The sequence below is a fragment of the Zalophus californianus genome, chromosome 8, assembly GCF_009762305.2.
Source record: "Zalophus californianus isolate mZalCal1 chromosome 8, mZalCal1.pri.v2, whole genome shotgun sequence".
In the NCBI taxonomy this organism is placed as follows: domain Eukaryota; kingdom Metazoa; phylum Chordata; class Mammalia; order Carnivora; family Otariidae; genus Zalophus; species Zalophus californianus.
The window spans coordinates 58,249,826-58,272,438 of record NC_045602.1 but is presented as its reverse complement, the minus strand read 5'-3'; the positions used below and the strand labels follow the sequence as shown (position 1 = coordinate 58,272,438).

The 22,613-nt window shown below is 36.2% G+C and overlaps 1 protein-coding gene across 1 annotated transcript in view; it reads right to left on the bottom strand.

Annotated features, from left to right (window-relative positions):
* Nucleotides 1-22,613, bottom strand: part of VPS54 (VPS54 subunit of GARP complex) — an 88,838-nt gene that overhangs the window by 1,137 nt on the left and 65,088 nt on the right. The window contains 8 exon segments of the mRNA XM_027622684.2: nucleotides 3,485-3,579; nucleotides 5,676-5,783; nucleotides 15,308-15,388; nucleotides 15,488-15,609; nucleotides 16,340-16,427; nucleotides 17,345-17,450; nucleotides 18,636-18,699; nucleotides 22,274-22,386. Coding sequence (XP_027478485.2) covers nucleotides 3,485-3,579; nucleotides 5,676-5,783; nucleotides 15,308-15,388; nucleotides 15,488-15,609; nucleotides 16,340-16,427; nucleotides 17,345-17,450; nucleotides 18,636-18,699; nucleotides 22,274-22,386 — 777 coding nt within the window.

Here is a 22,613-nt window from a genome sequence, read left to right as displayed (position 1 = left end):
ATTACGTGTGGGTTTTCTACTGCGAGGGGGGTTGGTGCCCCTAACCCCGCATTGTTCAAGGATCAACTGTACATGTATATGACTAATGAAATCAAGTGAAAGAAACCCAAGGTTTCCTGAGTGACATCCAAAGAAGTTAAATGAAAGCTGGGATTCATGCATATGTATTACTAGATGTAACACTTGATACATCTAGCAACACTAGATGAAAAAATAGTCTTATACTTTTGGGTACTGAGATGTCACATTAATGTCTATACTTGAAAGGACATTCCAGGAAACAGCACTCAGATAACTATCAAAGCTCCATGCATATAAAATAGGGACTGGTCTGAGTAGATGTATATTTTGACAGATATGGCCCATGGAGGAACAAATAGACCTTGATTTAGTAGTTTGTAAAAGAGAAGAGGAAATCCAGCTTCAGTATTTTACAATGAACACATAAGTTCTGTAGAGTACAAGCACCCTCAATGTTTGTACTACAGTCCAATTTATAAGTGCTTTGGACTTATGTACTTAATGTTTCACCTTTTATCACATGGCAGAATTTAATAAGGACCATAGTTTTCACCTAAAACTCCTCTAATTTGGGTGCTTTAAAAAGATTCGAAATTACACTTGTGATAGATAATATGGTCAGTTAAGTACAGTGAAACTGACAACAGCTCAAAAAAGAACAAAGCCTTTCTAAGGCAAGGTCCTCACATTAAAAACTAAGCATAAAATTAGCATAATTGTTCACTTAAAAATATTTCCAGTTATATCAAAGTTGAAAATTGTTTAACATAAAAGCAGATATCTGCAACATATATAACCAACAAAGGATTAGTCTGATTAGGGCATATGCAAATATCTAAAAACAAGAAAAATAATACTCAAAGATAAGCAAAGAAAGTGAACAGGAAAAGTCAGATGAGAACACCTGAATGACTAATAAATATATGAAAAGATGACAAACATTAGGAAATGCAAATCAAAACAAGATACCACTGGCAACCATTTAAAAATCTAACAGCAAATGTTGGCAACATGGTACAGCCACGTTGGAGAATATTCGGGCAATACCTCGTAGAGTGAAAATGTACATACGCTCTCATCAACTTGTATCTATGCCCCAAAGAAATGGTCACACCATTAGACATGTATATAGATCTTCACTGTGGCATCATTGTAACGGAAAAAAGTAATGACCTAGAAATCTATCATTTGGGGAAATGGCTACATTAAATATGGTTGATTTATGTGGGAGAACAAAAAGCAGTCAAAAAATAGACAATTCCTACATATCAAATAGATAAACCAGTTACAATGCTGAGTAGGAAAAAGTAAGCAGCATATGTACAATATACCATATAAGTAAATTAATTTTATAAAACAGTGCTACCTACTTTTCTTAAGATACAAAGATAATGTGAAGGACTTAAAGAATACAGATCAAATTTATTAAAAATACTGACTACGGGTTGGGGGAAAGAGAATGGGACTGGAGATGGGGTCAAGGGATACTTCAGTTTCATTTGGAATGGTTTTGGGTTTTTTTGTTTTTTTTTTTTTTTTTTGAGATTTTATTTGAGAGAGAGCATGAGCAGGGAGAGGGGCAAAGGGAGAAGGACGCGGAGAAGCAGGCTCCCTGCGGAGCAGGGAGCCCGATGCGGGGCTCGATCCCAGGACCCTGGGATCACGACCTGAGTCGAAGGCAGACGCTTAACTGAGCCACCCAGGCGCCCCTTGTTTTCTTTTTTAACATAAACATTTTTTCAAGCAAAAATAAATGTTAATGGTCAATTCTAAGCAATACAAATATTTTTCTCTATATGTCTATTTTTATTAAAAATGTCTTAGATAAAATCTCATCAAAAAACACAGGGTTTGGGGAGAAGGAGGGATAGGAAGTAACTTAATGCTTAATGGGTAGAGGATTTCCTCTTGGGTTTTGTTTTAAGTGTTGATCCTGTTTTATCACCTGGACAAACTGGAACTAGAATGCACTTGTGAATGCACAAAATGCTACTGGATTGTTAGCTGTACAATGGTTACATTTCATGTTATGTCAATTTCGTTCTTGAAAAAGTACATTTTTAGAGCCATCTCAGGAACAAACATTTCTTTTAAGCAGGTAGTTTGCTATGTCTTTGGCTAGAGTCTAGAGGTTAATTTTCAGGGACTTCCATCTTTCAAGGGATCACTCAGAGGCATGAATTGACTTACACAGAATTAGTGTCTTTAAAAGTATGTGACAGTGAAGATCTCTAAGGTGGTACAACCCCCAAATAGCTATATTAACAAAGAAAGTAATAAGTAATGAGTTAGCTTGGACGCTTCAGAAGTCAGAACCAACCAACCAACCAACCAACCCAGATTTAGCTATGGGAATAAAAGTAGAAGGTTATGAGGGGAGTGGGGCTTAAAAATACTAGTTTTTTAAAAACAGTTTCTGAGAGGTTTTGGTGTTCATAAACTGTCCTTGAACTTTTCTGTGGCTTTGAAATTTTTGAAAATAACAATTGTTAAAAATAAGAAAGAGAAGAACCAGGTAATAAGGGAGAGATCAGATTTTTGCATCAAAAAATTCAATGTGGCCAACAGATTCAGCAGTCTGGAGCTTCCAAATACTTCTTGCAAAATCAGTTCAGTGTACTTGTTTTATTGGACAGGGCCAATTCCTGACTCCAAAATATATTTTGTCACTTGTTCCTATAAGTTTGAAAATTTAAGCCTGAAACTTAACAGGGAAAAAAATATTCCTTAAAAACCCCTGGAACAGCTAACACTAAGGAAATCATATTAAGGTGTAGTTTCATGATCAATGCATTTGCATTTTGTATAATCTTTTCCCCGTATCTTTATCTGTGTTGCTCCTCACAAAAATCTTGTGATGGTACTTTTTACCATCATCCCTATTTTCAAATCTAATAAAAGCACAGAGTAAGTGATTTACCTAAAGTCACACAGCAAGTAAGCAGCAGAACTTAACCCAAGTTTTCTGATTCTAAATTGTTTTATATAATTACACTATCTCATCAATACATACAATTTGTTCAACAGTTTACAATAAAATGGACATATACACTTATACTATATTTTTTGTGACCCTATGAAAGAGTTAAAGCACATTTTATCCTCATTTTATAAATAAGGCAGAATTAAGTGGAATTTCTCATGGTCACACAGCTACAAAGTAGGACTTTGAGTCCTGTCTGCATAGGGAGAGACTACTGGGTAACATAAGGAGGTGCTACTGACCCACACTGCCTCAAAACAGACATGTAAGTAAGTAATTGACCATTTATAAAACACTTTAATGTGGACACACAGGCAGATACAGATATCTTCTCCACAGAGAAAAAAAGGCAAAAAGTTGCTGATTTTACCACTGTGGTGGTCCGATATGATTATAGTGGAGAAGGACAGCATAATGAGTAAAAACCAATCAAGCAATCCAATATGGGAGCACATAAGTAAAAATATGTTGAAAACATACCCATTTTGAGGTCCTCCATCATTTATCACATTTAAATGAGATAACTGCTTTTTCAAGTGGAGTTTATAACTTGCATTAATTCTTAAAAATAACATCTGGAAAAGAAATAAAATGGTTTCTTAAAGCTCTACTGAAACAAGACATAAGCATCTGAGTTATCAGTATCAAATCAATATTTGGAGAAAATATTTTTAAAATATCTTTGCTTTGGCATATACTTTTAAGAAGCACCCCTGAGGTATCTGGTTGCTATTTTAGTATAATATTTCTACATTTTTGGATAAAAGCTCTTTTTCCCCTTATCAGCAGTACTTCTTTTAGTGATACAACTTATCACTGCCTTTCTGCCCCTTAGAAGTCCTCTGGGACATATAAGGTGGGATCGACCATGACAGGCAAAAAGAAATGGAGAATTCTGCAATATATTAAATATGAACTTGATAGGGGAAAAAAAGTCACAATGGTAGAAGCAAAGATACTTTCATCCTTCTAAACTGGTAAAACGACTAGAAAGTATTTTATTGCTCCTGCATGCAGGTATTTGATGCAATGGCCCAAAACTTCTGTCTGAAATACCTGACCTGAAACTGTTTATAGTTAATCTTTGGAAGCGATTTTGTGGAATAACATGTATTTTCTATGGGGAAAAATATATATGAGTCATCTATGGAAGTTTTATGGAATTACTAGTATTCAACTGATAATACTGACATAAAGTCTAATTCTTGCCCAGCTTTGACAAGAGTTCCCTTTAAATTACGATGCAGATAAAAACACATGGGACTACCTGTATGCCCAGCTCCCTGATCTGGCCATAATTAGAACTCAGATGACAAATCCAGAAGGTCAGAATGTCAGAGGTGGGAGATCTTACACTTGCAATGAGAAGGATGGCTTGACTAGGAAGAAATGGGGAAGAAAAAAAGAGACCCAGTGGGTGCTCCCTATCTTATAGCTCCGCAATTCTCAGTGAGCCTCAAAGGAGTTGGATGAAGCCTGAGTTCGGAATGATTAATGAAAACCTAGGGAAGCATGAAGAAAAACAGTAAGAGCTACTGCAGGATGGAAGTCTGAGGTGGTATGGGAAAGGAGACCAGCAGGAGAAAGAGTAGGCAAGAGACACTAAGAAAGCTACCTTTTGCTCCCAAATACCACTTCCATGTACTTAACCAATTAGAGGCAAACTCAAATAACAAACTTGTCTGAAGAACAAAAATCCCAGTGAAAATTCATCATACAACTAGGTTTGTATTCTAACACTGTATCATTCTACAACTAGGCTTGAATGAGATAACCTGGTATAGAGGGAACAAGCTAAGGTGGGTAAAGACTGGAAAAAAAAAATACAGGAATCTTTAAAATACCAGGAGAGGGGAACCGAGCAAGTTAGGGGTGGGGTAGGTGAGTCGGTGAACAGTGCAGAGAACTCTGTGGTAACACTCATATAGGGGAAGACAGTCGGGACAAAGGGAGGGTACTTCATAGGTGAGAGGTGCCAAAGACTACCCATTATGCTATTTTCCTCGTTTATGCCTACTACCGATCACTTATGCTGATCTAACAAATATTAATGAAGTATACTGATTGAGTTACTTTATGTGTCATCTCATTAATTCCATTAACTAATTCCTCCACTATCCCATTTGGATTATAACAACAGCAACATATTTTACTGTTGATAGATGGCAACTCTGATTTTCAAACTGATAATGAATGATGTAGGTAGAATCTGGCATCTCTGATACTCAATAGACAAATGAAAAATCTGCTTTTTACAACTGCTGACATACAGCAGAGCAATTACTGCTCTGGCCTGTTGGAGCCAGGCGCATTTTGAAATCAGAAATTTTTATCCATGTTCCACATGTCAATATAACAGCTGAAAAAAATAATAATCATATTGGAAAGATTTTATTTATTTATTAGATAGAGACACAGCGAGAGGGAACACAAGCAGGGGGAGTGGGAGAGGGAGAAGCAGGCTTCCCGCCCAGCAAGGAGCCCGATGCGGGGCTTGATCCCAGGACCCTGGGATCATGACCTGAGCTGAAGGACGCCCAATGACTGAGCCACCCAGGCGCCCCAACTGGAATATGAACTAGGCTTAACTGTACCAAAAGTATGTAAAAACACTCCAATTCTGCATGCATATGTTATATATAAAAAAGCAGTGTTAGGAATTATTACTCACTTGTGTTTGTTCTTCTGGAAGAAGATCAAATATAGCTTCATGCATTTTTGCCATTTGCTTACAAATATTCCTGAAACAGGCAGAAGGAACGGGAGCTTTCACCTCATACTGGCAGGGAAAAATAATGAGAATTATGTTCATGTCCTCTGGATTGTTTATTGTCCCCACTGTTCCCTCAGACACATATTTTCAGCCCTTCCATGCCTAACTGATAGAGTTGAAGCTTACACTTCTATGATCTGTGCTATTCATGCAAATCTCAAGAACTTTTCATTAAATATCCTAATCTACTTTGAGAAAGCCAGCAAAATTTAGTGGCTAAGAACAGAGGCTGCTTCCCTTAAGACAGATTCTTTGGGTTCAAATCCCAGCTCTTCAGATTCTTAGCTATGTGACACTGGGTAAGTTACTTCATTTCTCTATATCTCAAAGGGCTTGCTGTGAGGACTTAAAAAGATGGCTTACAAGAACACAAAACAGTGCTTGACACAAAGTACACAAAAAATGTTAGCTACCCATCTGGCTCAATATACAATGATGAATCTTTAAAGTAGGCCCTCCAAATTAACAGATCATTTTTTAAACATGATTTTCAGAATGTGTCAACATGATCATATCAAATCAATAGGACTCTGGCAGAATTAAAAGTTTCTTTTTGTTTTATAGGTAGGCCAATATAGTAATCATATTTATCCTAACTATGGTAAAGGAAAACTTTCTCAGCAATGACCTACACTGAAATTTTAAACTTAGGTAAATTCATTTTACTATCCTTACATTTGGATATTAATATAATAATATAATATACTGGTATTCAGAGAACCATCTTTGGCCCACATTTTATAATTCACAAATTATGTACTATTTTTATAAGACAAATCTGGGCTTTTTATATTAATGTTTATATAAATAATTTAATGTACTAATCTTATATAGTTTATTAAAATGGTGAGTTCCAATATACTGCTCTTAGCAGAATGATGCAGAAGTCACCATGTGACTGGGTCCAAAATAAGCAAAGTTGTGACCACCTAAAGTTTTACCTTTCTTCAACCTAGGAATATATAAAACATCCCCTTATCTTTTTTGTTAATAACAGATTTAAGATATGATTCACACACCATAAAATTCACCCTTTTAAAGTGTACAATTAACTGGTTTTTAGTAGACTCCTAGTTATACAACCATCACTATTTACCTCTGAACATTTTCATCACCTCAAAAGAAACCCATAACCGTTAGCAGTCACTCCCCATGCCCCCCTCCCCTCAGTTCCTGGCAACCACTAATCTCCATAAATGTAATCATACAATATGTGGCTTTTTGTGACTGGCTTCTTTCACTTAGCATAATGCTTTCAAGATTCATCCATTTTGTTAACATGCATCAGTACTTCATCCTTTTTAGGGCCGCATGATATTCTATTGTATGAATGTACCATAATTTATCCAATCATCAACTGATGGACATTTGGGTTCTTTCCACTCTTTGGCTATTATGAATAATAATGCTATGAACACTCATGCACCGGTTTTGTGTGGACAAATGTTCTCAATTCTTTTGGGTGTATACCTAGAAGTGGAATTACTGGGTCATATGATAACTTTAATCTTTTGAGAAAATGTCAAAATTTTTTCCAAGGAGCTATATCCTACTCAGCAGTGTATGAGGGTTCCAATTTTTCCATATCCTCAACCAACAGTTGTTACTGTCTTTTTTATTTAGACATCCTAGTGGGTATGAAGTAGTTATCTCATTATGGTAACATCCCTGTATCTTAAATACCACCCTGTACTGGGTTGAATAGTATCCCTCCAAAATTCATGTTCACTTAGAACCTTATAAGGTCATACTGGATTAGAGTGGGCCCTGAATCCACTGACTGGTGTCTTTATAAAAGAAAGGAGAAGGAAATTTAGACACACACACACAGAAGGAAAATGGCCACGTGAAGACAGAGGCAGAAATCGGAATGATACATCCACAAGCCAAAGAATGCCAGCAATTGACAGCAAGCACCAGAAGCAAGGAAGAGGCAGGGAAAGACTTTGCTAGAGCCTTCAGAGGGAGTATGGCTGACAACACTTTGGTTTAGGACTTTTGCCTCCAGAATTATGAAAGAATACATTTCTGTGGTTTTAAAGCTACTATCTTTGATAATTTGTTACGGCAGCTCTAGGTAACTAGTACACTCCCAAAACCTTCCTTCAGCCCTGCCTTCCCTAAAGATACTATTCTTTCCATCTTAGCTTCACCATCATTTCTTCAGTCACTGAAACTTGACACTGTACTTCTTTATTCTCAACCCTTAAAATTTGGTTCTTGCCACCACCCAAACCACCTTCCTCCACTATTAACGATCTTCTGAAATTTGTGCAAAAATCACTCAAGACATCCTAACTTCCAAATTTAGTAACTTTCCTGGTCTCCCTACTCACTGCTCTGCAGTGTTCACACACCTTCACCCTTGAAACCCGGTCCTCATTCCTCATGTAATGCAGCGCTTCCCTGATTCCTCCCCTCCTGACCTTCCTCTTCTGTATCCTGTCTCCTAAATGCAACGCTTTTTCAATCTTAATGCCCCTATCATCCCCTCTTTCTCTCTTATCAATCTCATTCAATCTAACAACTTCTAATTTATCTCTAGTCCTGAACCACTTTGTTAAATTTAAGTCACACATCTCCTAAATGTTCCATACCATAACTGAGTTTACCATGAACTTTCCCAAACCTGCTTCTCCTTCCTGTTTCCATTACTATTGCTTGTATTACAATCCTCCTGCTCACACAGACTGGAAATCCCCAACTAAGTTTTTATTCCTCCTCTTTGGTTCCTTGTATTGAATCTAAGGGTCATCAAATGTACTTTCGGATTATTTTGCACATTAATATTCTAGGTCAGAGTTTCTCAACCTCTACACTACTAACATTTTGGTCTATCTCATTCTTTGTTGTGAGGGTTATCCTGTGTATTATAGGATGTTCAGTAGCATTCTTGACCTCTACTCACTAGCTACCAGTATTGTCCCACTTCCTAAACTGTATGTTCCCAACACTTCTGAATGCCTTCAGGGGACGAAACTGTCTCACTGCCGTGGGTGAATCTTCAATACTTCTCACCTGAAAAAACGCAGTCACATTTTAATGAGTCCAGATATGATGAGGTCAATAAACATTTAATAAGACTGGTACTCAGTAAGCTCTGGATGCATATTTTCTTAAATGTGTGTATATAGGTACATAGGTATACAGGTGTATGAGTGTGTGTGTATGTATGTGAATGTGTATGACTGAATGAATGTGTCAGATACTATGCTAGCTGGAGTGTACAAAGATGAATCAGAGACAGAGAGCTCTGGGGAGCTGACAGCCTAAAAGCTGGTTGGTATTCCAGAAAGTGGACATTGCATGCTCCAGGAACACGGGTGAAGTCACTTAGGCAATAGCAAAGATGGCTTCCCGAGTAGCACACCTGGGCTGCTGAGTCTTCAAATGAAAAAAATTAAGTGAAAGTATTCCACACAGAGGACATGCCATACCACCTCAAATCTATTCTACATACTATCTGATAAATCCTACTACAGTGCAATTCTAATCATGGGATTTGTTAGTTTAAAAACTTTTGGGTTTTACTTCCGTTTAAAATTTAGAAAGCTGTAAGAGAATATTCTACCACCCTCACAACAAAAAAACTGTAAAAATTTACAAAATCATAACTTTTCTTGAACCCTTCAGAGAACAGAGGTCCCAAGAACCAAAGGAGCTAATTCCAAAGAGTGACAAGCCCCACTGAGGAGAGATGGGGCACAGGAACTGTCTCACTTTGGCAGAGCATAGGAAGAAGAGGTGACCACCACAGAAACAAAGAGAAAGAAAACAACTGACATTTTTAACAAATTCCCAAAGGGCCAAATACGGAATAGTATATGCTTACAGTAAATGAGAGCGCTGGTCACAAGGGGAGTTTGCACGCACAAGTTCTCCTCCATGGGATTCCAAAAGGTCCTCACAAGCAACATTGGAGTCAGAACTAGAGACCACAGAATCACTCTCATAGACAAGCAGGAGGCGAGTGGCCACCACTAGAGAAAAGGAACAAGTGCTGCCCACTTCCCTGCACCCTCCTCTTATATAAAGCAAAACCTACAGTCACGGAGAAAGGGCACCAAATTCTTTCATTCCCAGGGCTGTGAGGAATAGAAACAAAAAAATACCTTTAAGCCCAGGATCAAAATCCATTCAAAGTATAGATTGGCTACCACTGGAGGAGGAGTGGGAACACTGAGAAGGCTTCACATCCCGAGGACTCACATTACCTGATTCCCAGACTTAGAATAATGCTACAGTAGTTAAGGCAGTAAGACATGGTATTGGTATAAGACAGACTTATAGATCAATGAAATAGGAGTCTGAAAACAGACCCACAAGAAAACAGCCAATTTTCAACAAAGGTGCCAATGAAGAAAGGACAGTCTTTTCAACAAAAGGTGCTGGAACTAGCCAGAAAAAAGAACACTAACTCATACTTTGTACTATATACAAAAATCAACTAAAAATGGATCACAGATATACATATAAAACCTGAAACAATAAACCTTTCCAGAAGAAAACAATGGGAATTATCTTTGTAACTTGGGTAGGTTTCTTGGGATAGGACACAAGAAGCATGAACAATAAAAGAAAAAAAGGACTAACTGGAATTCATCAAAATTTAAAAACTGTCATTTCTATAACACTGTTAAGAAAATGAAAAGATAAGTGACAGACTGGGAGAAAATACTTATGGAAACACATATTTGATGAAGGATTTGTATCTAGAATATATAGAGTACTCTTACAACTCAACAACCCAACTTTTAAAAATTGGCAAAAAGTCTGAACACGCTACCAAAGAAAAGACATGGGTGGAAACTAATATGTGAAAAGATGCTCAACATATAAATTATTATGTAAACTAAAACCACAATGAGATATCACTCCATACAGACCTACTAGAGTACTAACATTAAAAAACAAACAGACATACCACAGAAAGTGCTGGTGAGGATGAAGAGCCCCTAGGACTCTCATATATCACAAGTAGGGAAAAAAAAATGGTATACTCACTTTAGAAAAAAATTTGGCAGTTTTTTATAAAGATATCATAAAGTTTTACATTTCTTATATAACCATCAATCTATTCCAAGGTATTTACACAAGAGAAATGGAACGTGTACCCACAGATAGATGTGCACGTGAATGTTTATAGCAGCATTATTCATAATAGCCAAAGCCTGGAGACAATCCAAAGGTCTATCCCCTGATAAATGGATGAATAAACAAATAGTGATACATCCATACAATGGATACTACTCCGTAATAAAAAGGAACAAACCACTAACACATACTATCAATTTCAAAAGCATTATGCTAAATGAAAGGAGCCTAGGACAAGAGGCTACATTCTGTATAATTCCAGGTAAAGGACATTCTGGAAAAGGCAAGACTACACAGATGACAATCAGATCAGTGGTTTTCAAGGTTTTGGATGTGGGGAGAGAACTGACTGCGAAAGTGCCTGAGAGAATGTTGAACAGTGATGGAACTGTTATGTATCTTGATTGTGGTAGTTCTACTACCGCATATGTTAAAGTTATCAAACTCTGTATTTAGAAAGGGTAAATTTACCAAAACAAATGATGTAATATATGGTGATTAACATAACAATAAAAAATTTAAAAAAAAAAAGAGTAAATTTTACTGACTGTAAGTCACACCTCATAAGCCTAACTTAAATTGGTTAGCTTTCCACTGGCAGTGAAAACTCTTCACTGTCTTTCCAGCATATCTCCCATTCCTCGGTTCACCCATCCTAATATGTTAGCTAAATGGAGTAACTTACCTTTGTTATTATTAACAACAGCAAAAACATTAGCAGTCAACATTTACTGGAAACTTGCTATAGTCAGACATATGATAAAAGAAAAGCACTCCACATAAATATTATCTCATTAATTCTCACTACAAACTTATAAGGCTCTATTATTTTCCCCATTTAAAGACAAACTAAGGCTTAAGGAGATTTGCCCAAGGTGCTTCAATGGCTAATCTGGGACAAACATGAACTTAGGTCTACCTGACTACAAAACCCTGACACTAATCTTCCTCCTATGATTGATTCCTACCTACATGCTGTTACCTCAGAGCGTCTCTTCACCTCAACTTCATTTGCCCTAACCATGCCTATCTTTAAAAGCAAAACTTACATGCATGCCTCATCCATAAAGTTTTTCCCAGATCTCCCTCCTCAGCTGGGAACCCACTCTTCCAAAGCATTAAAAGCTCTAATTGCACGAAATCGATTCCTTACTTATGGCTCTTTACATATTCTACCTTCTGTTATAATTATCAATATACTTTTCTTATTAGATATTCAACTATTTGAGGGACAACACTGAAGACTTCTTCACCCTATGTATCCCAGTTACCTAACACAATTTAGCTTCCTGAATGAATGAATGAATGAATGAATGAATAAATGATGGCTGGGACATTAGTTGAGCCAGTAGTATAATTAGATGTTAACGTTTCATTCTTTCTAAGCAATGGTACCATTACTTACTAGCTTTTTAGAATCAGTCTATATTACTGTGTTATCCTTCTTTCTCCAAATTAAATTTTCAGATTAGAAAATAAAAAGCTAAAATTAAGAGGCTAACCCAAACCAAACACTGTCTCCTATCTTGGGATGAATTTAAAACAGAGCTAAACTCCTGGGCAACCCACGAAAGCAACTAGGACAGAGAATGGCAAACAGAGACTTGTTAACCGAGAGAATGTAATAGGTCAAGGTAACAGGGGAAGTCATCAGTACAAATATAGTAGTGAAAATACTAAGTTGCAAAAGACTAGGTACATTCTTGACATTAAAAATAATGGGGAGGAGGATATTTAAAGTTTATAAAACACTGGGGCGCCTGGGTGGCTCAGTTGGTTAAGCAGCTGCCTTCAGCTCAGGTCATGATCCCAGGGTCCTGGGATTGAGCCCCGCAGGGAGCCCGCTTCTCCCTCTCCCACTCCCCCTGCCTGTGTTCCTGCTCTCGCTATCTCTCTCTCTGTCAAATAAATAAATAAAATCTTAAAAAAAATTAAATAAAGTTTATAAAAGACTGAAGACATATAATAACTAAATGCAGTATGTAAACCATGTAGAAATCTTTGTTCAAACAAGTTACTGAAAAAACATTTTGGGACAATTGATAAATTTTAAATAGGAATAAATATTAGATGATATTAATGAATTACTGTTAATTTTGTCAGGTGTGATATGGTAGCATGAATATATAAGAAAGTATCAGTTTTTAGAAATACATAACTGAATCATTCAGGGGTGAAATATCATAATGCCTCACATTTATTATAAAATATTTTACAGGATGCCAGGGTGGCTCAGTAGGTTAGGCATCCAACTCTTGGGGATTTTGGCTCAGGTCATGATCTCGGGGTTGTGAGATTGAGCCCTGCATCCAGCTCCGAGCACAGAGGGAAGAGTCTGCTTGAGATTCTCTCCCTCTGCCCCTCTCCACCCTGCCCTGCTCGTGCTCTCTCTCTAAAATAAATAAATCTTAAAAAAAAAATTTTTTTAAAATAGTTTAGCAAAAAAAGCAAAATGTGACTGTTATATATAGGTGATAAATATATGGAAAGCTCATTAAATAATTCCTTTTCTTTACCAAAAAAAAAAGAATAAAATAAATTGTCACAGGAAAAAGCCTAGCCACAGTCCCAATTCTTGGTAAAACAAACAAAACAAAACAAAACAAAAACACAGACTAAATCAGGGATTTAAGAGTACTGGCACTTCTTTGGTTTTGCTTCATTATATTCCATAGCTTATTACTAGTTCCACTATTTAACATTTACCTTATTCTACACTGTTACGTGTTTACAGTCCTCTGCCTTGTTAGATGGTAAACTTCTTTTCTTAAAAATTAATTAATTAATTTTCTCCAAATTTTTATTTAAATTCCATTAGTTTACATACCTCTTAGCCTCTTAGGTGTAGAATTTAGTGATTCATCACTTATATACAATACCCGGTGCTCATCACAAGTTCCCTCCTAATCCCCATCACCCATTTAACCCATCCCCCGCCCACCTCCCTTCCTGTAAAAGATGGTAAACTTCTTTAGAGTAGTCACAGTATGTTATTTATTAACTTTTGGTAGACAGAAGAATGCCATTATCAAAAAGGAAAACTGATGAAACAGTATGCTTTTGAATTTAGTTTGTACTTGGCAACCATAAAGAAAATAGAGAATTCCTAAACAATCATTTTTCTCCATACAAAACTAGAAACTAATTTAACAGGTACAGCATAATATGGGTATGTCTGCACATAACTATAAATTCCTTAAGCTTCTTAAGGGCATAAAGTATCTATGTTATTTATCAACTACACCCGACATTCTCAAAGTGTGGTCTGGAGGCACCTGGGAGTCAGAGACTCTTTGTGGGAATCTGTGAAGTAAAAACCATTTTCATAATAATACTAAAATGTTATTAACTTTTCACTCTCATTTTCTCATGCTTGAAGAGTGGGGATTTTTAGATGACTTGCAACAATGTCATTGTTCTGACAGTCAATGGAATGTGTTTGTGTACTCTTGTGTTTTAAATTTCTTAGTTTTAATTTCTAATATGGTACTTACTTATAGGTACAATTTGCATAAATAAAAGTTCTTTGGGGTCTGCGATTATTTTTAAGAGTGTAAAGAGGTCCTGTGACCAAAACATTTGAGAACTATTAAACAAATGCAATCTTATTTTCCAAGGACTCTTTCCTCATTGTCACCTTCAAACGTACAAGCACACATCTATACCTGTGAATGGGCACTGCTTTACCTTGCACTTTTATGATTTTCACGTGCTTGCTGCTCCTGCCATCTCAGAATCCTGAAGAATGCAAGTGGCAGAAAAGCATACCAAAGTGCCTGGTTTGATGATTACCCTAAATATACTCTCAGGCATGGACATATAACCTTCAAAATTCCAATGTCTGCTTCCTCCCTAAGACAGGTGTTGAACTTAGGGAATGAAAAAGTAAGAGGGCAAAAGTGACTAGGCCTGATTAAGTGACATTTTTCAAGAAGATACCCTCCAGTATAATAGAGGATTCACTGGAAACCATTGCTTCTTTTAATGACCCATTCGGAACGGGAAGCAAACAAGAAACAGATACTGAAATTGATTTTCTATGTGGGAAATAACAGAGCACCTCAGACTCTGTCATTTCAGTCTGGAAAATAAAGAACATACCTTACCACAAATAATTTATCTACTTTTTTCTCTATTTTGGTCTTTGTTCTCTCAATTCTGTCTCTGGAGGACTTACAGACTAAAACCTAGTTTGAAGAAGGCACGTATTTGTCAATGCAGCTAATATAAAATTACTTCTGCATAGGGTTTCTATCATTCTTGAAATAACCTCCCTCTTGCCCCCTTCCAGCCTCTTTGGATATGATTATCCATTATTTGGGCAACCTGAACATTTTATTGAGTTTTTCTAAACCCTGAAGAATTTGACTGGTTAGACAACTGTGAAAAGGCACAATGCCTTTAAACAATGCCTAATAATTTCCATAAATCATTACCTTAGATAACAACTTGTCAAATAAGCTATCCATTATCGCTACAAGCTTAGCTGATATTTCAGCTATGTGGTCATGGTAGTCCTGTAACGAGAAAGAACATTATATTTTAAAGTCCCTGGGACACATCTAAAAAATACTTAACAATTATGAAACTCTAGTAGAAAATATAAGGAAAAGTACCTTAGTGATATGATCAAAATGCCTAAGCATGCTATATTGCTTAGGCTGCAGTCGAGCTTCAAAATGAGCCCTGATCACAGGAATGTAGTGCACAATTAACTGCAAACAACGTGAAGAAAGAGCTGAAGAACAAAAAACACTATTAGTTGTGTTTAATTAAATATCAAATTAAATAAAAAATGTCAATTAGTTTCATACAGTTTGTTTCATTAATGACGAACACACTGGCAGAAATCAACATTATTTCACTTTGTTTTAAGAAAATGATTTGGGGAGTGCCTGGGTGGCTCAGTCAGTTGGGCATCTGACTCTTGGTATTGGCTCAGGTCATGATCTCATGGACATGGGATTGAGCCCCACACTGGGATCTGTGCCCAGTGCAGAGTCTGCTTTAGATTCTTTCTCTCTCTCTCCCCCTCTGCCCCTTCCTGCTTGCGTGCTGTCTCTCAAATAAATAAAAATCTTTAAAAAAAAATGACTCGGTAATGAATAATGTAGTAAAACATGCTGCTCTTCCCAATGAACTCAAGTTGTTAGTTTTACTAACCTGAGGAAGCTAATGGGACAACTGATTCTCTTCTGACATTCAGATACCTCATACGTATTATATCTTAACATTTTCTATAGTGGTGCAACTTCCAAATAACTTATATATGTTAGGATGGAAATTCTTCCTAACATTTCCCCAGAAGTTAATTTTTCAGTTATGGTAATACACAGAAGAGTGAAGAAGCATTTGCTACTTTTAGAGCCTTTAGTTAGAGTCATAAAAACATCAGGTATAATGAAAACACAAGTATGGCGACCTCACTGTAAAACCTCAGCATGTGAATTAAAAGCAAGAATCCATACCCAAATTTTTTGTAGTTATTGTTTTTAGTCCAACAACTTGCAGTGCACCAGCTCCAAGAACTAACTGGCAACTTCTTGAATTGAAGTACTAACAAAGGAAGGAGAAAAAAAAGCCCAACAATTTATTAAAAACTATTCTATATATGCTGGCAATGTGTCTACAGTTCTAAAAATACATTCCTCTTTCCTCTCATTCAAGGACCAAATGAATTTTCTAGTAGGAGCAATTTGGATCTATTTATGTAATGGCAAAAAAAGGGGAAGGATGATGTTAATATTTATTGTCTGGTAGGAAAAAAGTAAAATTCTAAAAAACAATTGTTCAGAAATTAATATTTAATCTGCATTCATAAAACTAGTTCAGTTTCACTGAAACAATACACTATATGTTAATTACACTTAAATTAAAAAAACTAGTTCAGTTTCAGTCATTCTTACTGGAGGTCCTATTGTCAAAAGGGTAACAAAATCTTTCTGGACTAAAATATGACAACTCAATTTGGGAGAATTAACTGATTAGACATTTGGAGCCTTTTCTTTATGCCAGCAGTTAAAAATATCTGTTAAAATGAAATGGCTGAATAAGATTATCACCACATTTTCATTTTACATCAATGGTTCTGAAAGAATGATTTAAGAAAAATCTCTAACCTTAGTGAGATGAATTTTGTAAAGTTCAGTGAACTCCTTCCATGCACATTTGAAACCAGTCCAGGTTTTTTGACCTAAGTGGCCTCAGTCATGTTCAGCACCTAACGAACAAATCATCTCCTGTCTCCAATGTCATTAACAACTCTATGGGTATAATGAGGAATCGCTAAAAGTGAGAAGGAAGCAGGCGGCCTTCTTCCAGTAACATGTTGTGATTCAACCACAATCAAATGTCACAAAATTAATGTCTTAAAGGTAACTTAACCTTGAAATGTCTCAGTTTGAAGATTAGTCATACCCTAATGAATTACTTCTTTCAACTATTTTTCCATCACAGAGTGAAATCATACACACCTTCAATAAATCTGACAGACGAGTAAGCATGTCAGTAGTAACAGATGGGATATTGTCCACACACTGGCAATATTCAAGGATAATTCTTATCAACAGCAATACAGTTCTGTAAGAAAAGATGACCCAACAAGAAGTCAAAACAAGAAAGTTAAAATGATTCAACACATAAAAATCAATACTGATCTTGGTAACTGTGAAATTATGTGTTTTACCTGTAAATGCAGCAGAGTATGGACTAAGGTGAGGCAAGACATTCCTCGGGTGCAAAATGAAGGAGGCACTCATTTTCAGGGTCATGCAACTACAGGGTCAGCACTTGCATGGCACTGAGAAAGAGCACTTCCTTAAGTTTTGTGCTTTGGCATATCACTCTCTGTGTGACACTGCTATTACGCAGGTATCCTGGGGCGTGGAGCCTGCTTGGGATTCTCTCTCTCCCTCCTTTTCTGCCCCTCCCTCCCTAAAAAATACATATATAAGGCAGGTATCCCATTCCTTAGCCAATTCAAAACACTGACAAAAAGCCTACCCAGTGTTTCTGATTATATAGTAGGTGCTCAATCGTAACTGTTGAATTAATGACAGGAACCTAGTCTTGATTTTCTTAGTGAAATGAAAGAGAAACTGTGCCTTCAAAGAACAATGGTATCTCCTAAAAAGTTTACTGGTAAGTCACAAGGTTCTCCTAAGATGAGAAAGTTACCAGCTCATTAGCTGAACATGTCATAAATTGAAAAGAAACACTACTGGGAGGTTAAATAAGACTGAGATTAAGGTGAATAAAGCCATTCATTATGGGACATCCAAGTTCAATGAGATGCTCAGAAATGAATGATTAATGTAAAATAATGTTTTATAAAAGTCTGAAGGATATCAGGAAGTAGTGATTCAAGAAAGTAAGTGCCTAGCCTCTGTAACAGCTTAATTGTCAGACCATATGTTATGGTCCATGCATACTTCTAGTGTCTGCTTTACTGGGTGGTGGGTCACTGTTTATCTTTTGTAATCTTCTCTCAGAAGATAAAATATTCTCCTCTTAGCCAGGGAGTTGAGTTTTTCGGGAATGGTCTTTTGCCTGAAGAGCCAGAAAACCAGAAAGCCAGAAAGCCAGAGGGTGACTAGTGCCATCAAGCAAGAAAAACAAGATAAAGGGTAGTTAAGGAAAGAAATCATAATTATTTGTAAGATTTAAAACTGTTAATCTAAAATTTCCAAGTCACATCAAGGGGGAACTAGAAGACCTCTGGCTTAAATAACTGACTCAACTAATAAAGAAAAATGTGTCACTCACCCAACGACAGCATACTGTTGTCCCTCAACAATGAGAACTTCAGCTGGTTTCCTTTCTTCCGTAGCTAGAGAGTAAAGCAGATAACCGAGAGAGACATAGGAACAAGATGAAACAAATTATTAGAGGAAAAAATTTGAACTAGGAAAAAACTGAAGATTTTAGGGCCCAATTTAGGTCCTGGTAGGGCCTGAAACTATCTTATTTCTGAAAACAAAGATCTACTTCTTGGGAAGCAATTTGGAACAGAATGAAGTATACTGAGTTTGGAATCAGAGAAATTTGGATTTGAGTTCCAGTATCTATCACCTCAGTGTTGTTGTTAATGACAGAGATCATGACTACAAACTGCCTATCCTAGGTCTGGCACATGGTAGGTGATCAGTAAGTAGTAAAGGAAAAAAATATTAGTTTGGAAAGGCAGAACTAGAATTTCAGCTGGTGGTCATTATTATAATTCTTAGAATACAAGCTAATTCCTATATTCAATGAAGAGATTATATATTTTATATTTATATATAATATATATATTTTTTAAAGATTTTATTTATTTGACAGAGAGAGCACAAGTAGGCAGAGTGTCAGGCAGAGTTAGAAGCAGGCTCCCCACTAAGCAGGGATCCTGGGATCATGACCTCAGCCGAAGGCTGACGCTTAACCGACTGAGCCACCCAGGCACCCCTATACATAATATATTTTTAATTTTCAAGATTTTAATCCAGAAATTATTTTATTTTCAGCATGTGTATTTATCATTATAAAAGAAAATTCAGCATGTTGAAGTAAAAAGAACAGTAGACTGGATTACTGTCCTGAATCAGCTAAATCAATTAGATTATCATGGGCAAGTCATCAAGCTTCCCTAAGCTTCAAGTCCCTTTGCCTTGATATTAAATATCTACTTCATTTCTTTTTTATTTATTTCTTTTTTATTATGTTATGTTAATCACCATACATTACATCATTAGTTTTTGATGTAGTGTTCCATGACTCATTGTTTGCGTATAACACCCAGTGCTCCGTGCAGTACGTGCCCTCTTTAATACCAATCACCAGGCTACTTCCTCATTTCTATCAAGGAAAGAAATTCAGTGTGATACAATTTCCAAAAACAACTCATTCTGTATGTCAGATTAAATTTTTGAGGACAGGGATTGTGTCTTAATCAGTTCTCCACACACAGAGAGAATCAGCAGAGCATAGTAGTGTAGAGAAAGGGTCCTAAAGTCAGTCTGCCTGAATTTGGAGCCCACCTCTACCACTTCCTAGCTCTGTAACCTGAGGCAAATTGCCTAATCTTTTTGTATCTCAGTTTCCGTTATTTGTTAAATGGGAATACTAACGGTATCTAGATCATGGCCCTATAAATGGGGTAACAATGTAAAGTGCTTAGAACAAACTATCCATCATCAAGTAAGCATTCAATTAATACTAATTGCTATCCATTAACCTTCATTTCCCCATGCCTAGCCAAGCAGCTAGTAACTCATTAATGGATGGTGGATGCATGAATAATAACCAAAGATCCTTAACTTGGTAAGAACTAGTAAAATGTTAATGGACTTCTAATAGCATGTACTTTCTTCTCAGAGGGGGGAAAAAAAAAAGACTGGGACAGAAGTAGGGTGTATAAAAGAAACCTCTTATTGTCAGTATCCTCCAAAGAGAAAGTGAAAAGAGTTCACTTTGCAAAAACAAAAACAAACAAAAAACACAGTTAATTCAATCACTCTATATCATTTTAATTAAAAAATTGTTATGTTTGCATGACAGTAGATTATAAGACTCTGAGCTGTTCAGGGACAGAAAACATGTCATAATCATCTAGCATAGCACCTCACAAAGTGGGAAGTCATCAAATATAGCCTGAAAGAGTAAATGAAAAATAAGTCTTATAATTTTAAACTTGTGATTTAAAATAATTGGTTTTATTTTTCTTTCAATCTTTGCTACTCAAATACTTTTGCTTTGCTAATATCATATAATCAATCAAAAGATTGTGACCACCACCCAACACTGTCACCTACTAAAAAATGGTCACAAGGCAACAGAAATCTACTTGATTCAATTCTTCTCTCTGCCCTATATGAACTAATCTATTTCACACCTGTCCTTAACCCCTCCTCTCTTGTCACTGTTAGAAGAGATAGCCCTTCATCTCAACTCTGGACTTAATTCCAGGGGCCCTGCCTCACAATTAGTCCATGTTATTCCTCTCTTTAATCTTTTTCCTCTTTCTGTTAAACATAGAAACATAATTCAGTTTCTCCTACCTTAAAACTCTTCTCTCAATTCCTTGAGTGGATTAAAGTAAAAATCTAATTATTCTCAGGTTTCTAGTGCTACTTCATCACTCACTTTCCCTTCACAACCAAACTTGTTGAAAAAGGAGGCTACATTTGTTTACCAGTCCTCATCTTTCAACTTACTTAGTACTAAACTACAATATGACTCTGTCACTCTGCTGAATTACTAAAATTGCAAATAATCTACATGTCAAACTAGTGGTCACTATTTGTATTTTACTCAGTCTTTCCCTCATAGTGCAGTTGCATTTTGTGTAAATCTGAAATACACAATTTAAAAATATTTCTATGTAAAAATTTTAAACTTTTATTAAATGCATAAAATTTGAAAATGCATCTGCCTCCTCCATTAAAAATATTTGATAATCAGGGAGCCTGACTGGCTCAGTCAGTAGAGCATGTGCCTCTTGACCTCAGGGGCATGAGTTCAAGCCCCATGTTGGGCATGGAGTCTCCTTAAAATAAAAAACTTTCAAAAAATTATTTGACAATCTTATCATTTCAAATCTGGTTTTATAGGGTAAGTTTTACATAAGTTCACCTTATTATCACATGACAGCTCCAATTTAACTGGCATACAAAAGTATCTTCCAGCCATTGCATTTCTTTCACATAAAACCCAAGACATATTTGATACCAGTAACACTTCTCTTCTTGAAACTAATTTTTTTACTTCTATGTTCTTCTGGATTTCCTCCTACCTCTCTGGTACTTCCTTCTGAGTCTCCTTTATAGTTTTCTTTTTCTAGAGTTCTTTACATTTTGGTTTTCTCTATCATATCACCACTGTATTGCTTGTGATTGCTAACCCATTTTTTTCATTAGACTTAGCCCTTTTAAAGGACTATTGTAACTGTTATCTCTGTCTCAATATCTGACACACAGAAGCTTACTAGTGTTCAGTAAATGAATACATGTCTTTAAACAACATGGTACACTGAACAAAGCCATGAAAATTATATAAAGCCGGTTTCAAATCTCAGTTCATCATTTGTACAAAATCCCTTAATCCTTGGAAGCTTTATGCCTCTTCATTGTTAAAACAAGGTTAACAATAGCATCTTCATCATAAATTGTTGTGCGGATAAACTGGAATAATGCATGTAAAAGCACCTGGCCCAGTATGTGGCATTAACATTCAATAAATAGCTGAAATTATTATTACAAATTACCACAGATAACTTTTCCAGTCAATTACTTACTAACTGAGCTGGCTTTTTTTTTTTAGTTCTAGGCTTTTCAAGAGGTATTGTCAATTAAAGAAATGTTAAGCATTCCTACAAAATGAATAAACAGTATAACACTGGAAGAAAGTATGTGAAAGAATACACATACCCCCTGATTTTTTTTCAGGTAAAGCAATCTTTCCATCTGATATAGAATCAACAAGATCCTGAAATTCTGCAGGAACATCAGCTTGCTTCCAGCGCTCATTATCTAAGAGGAGGCTATTCAAAAGGGGGGAAAAAGGGAAGATAAGCTTTAACAATATTTCAACACCATCTTCCTTGGTTGAAAAGGAAGAGCTGAGTGAGGACATAAGACTTTTCTTGTCGTATCTTTTAGTAATAGTAAAGACACTACATGTATCTTAAATTCAAGTAGACCTCATGTAATACAAGGCATTGACTTTTTACACAGTAATGGCCACTAGCTGTTTTAGTACTAAGATTTT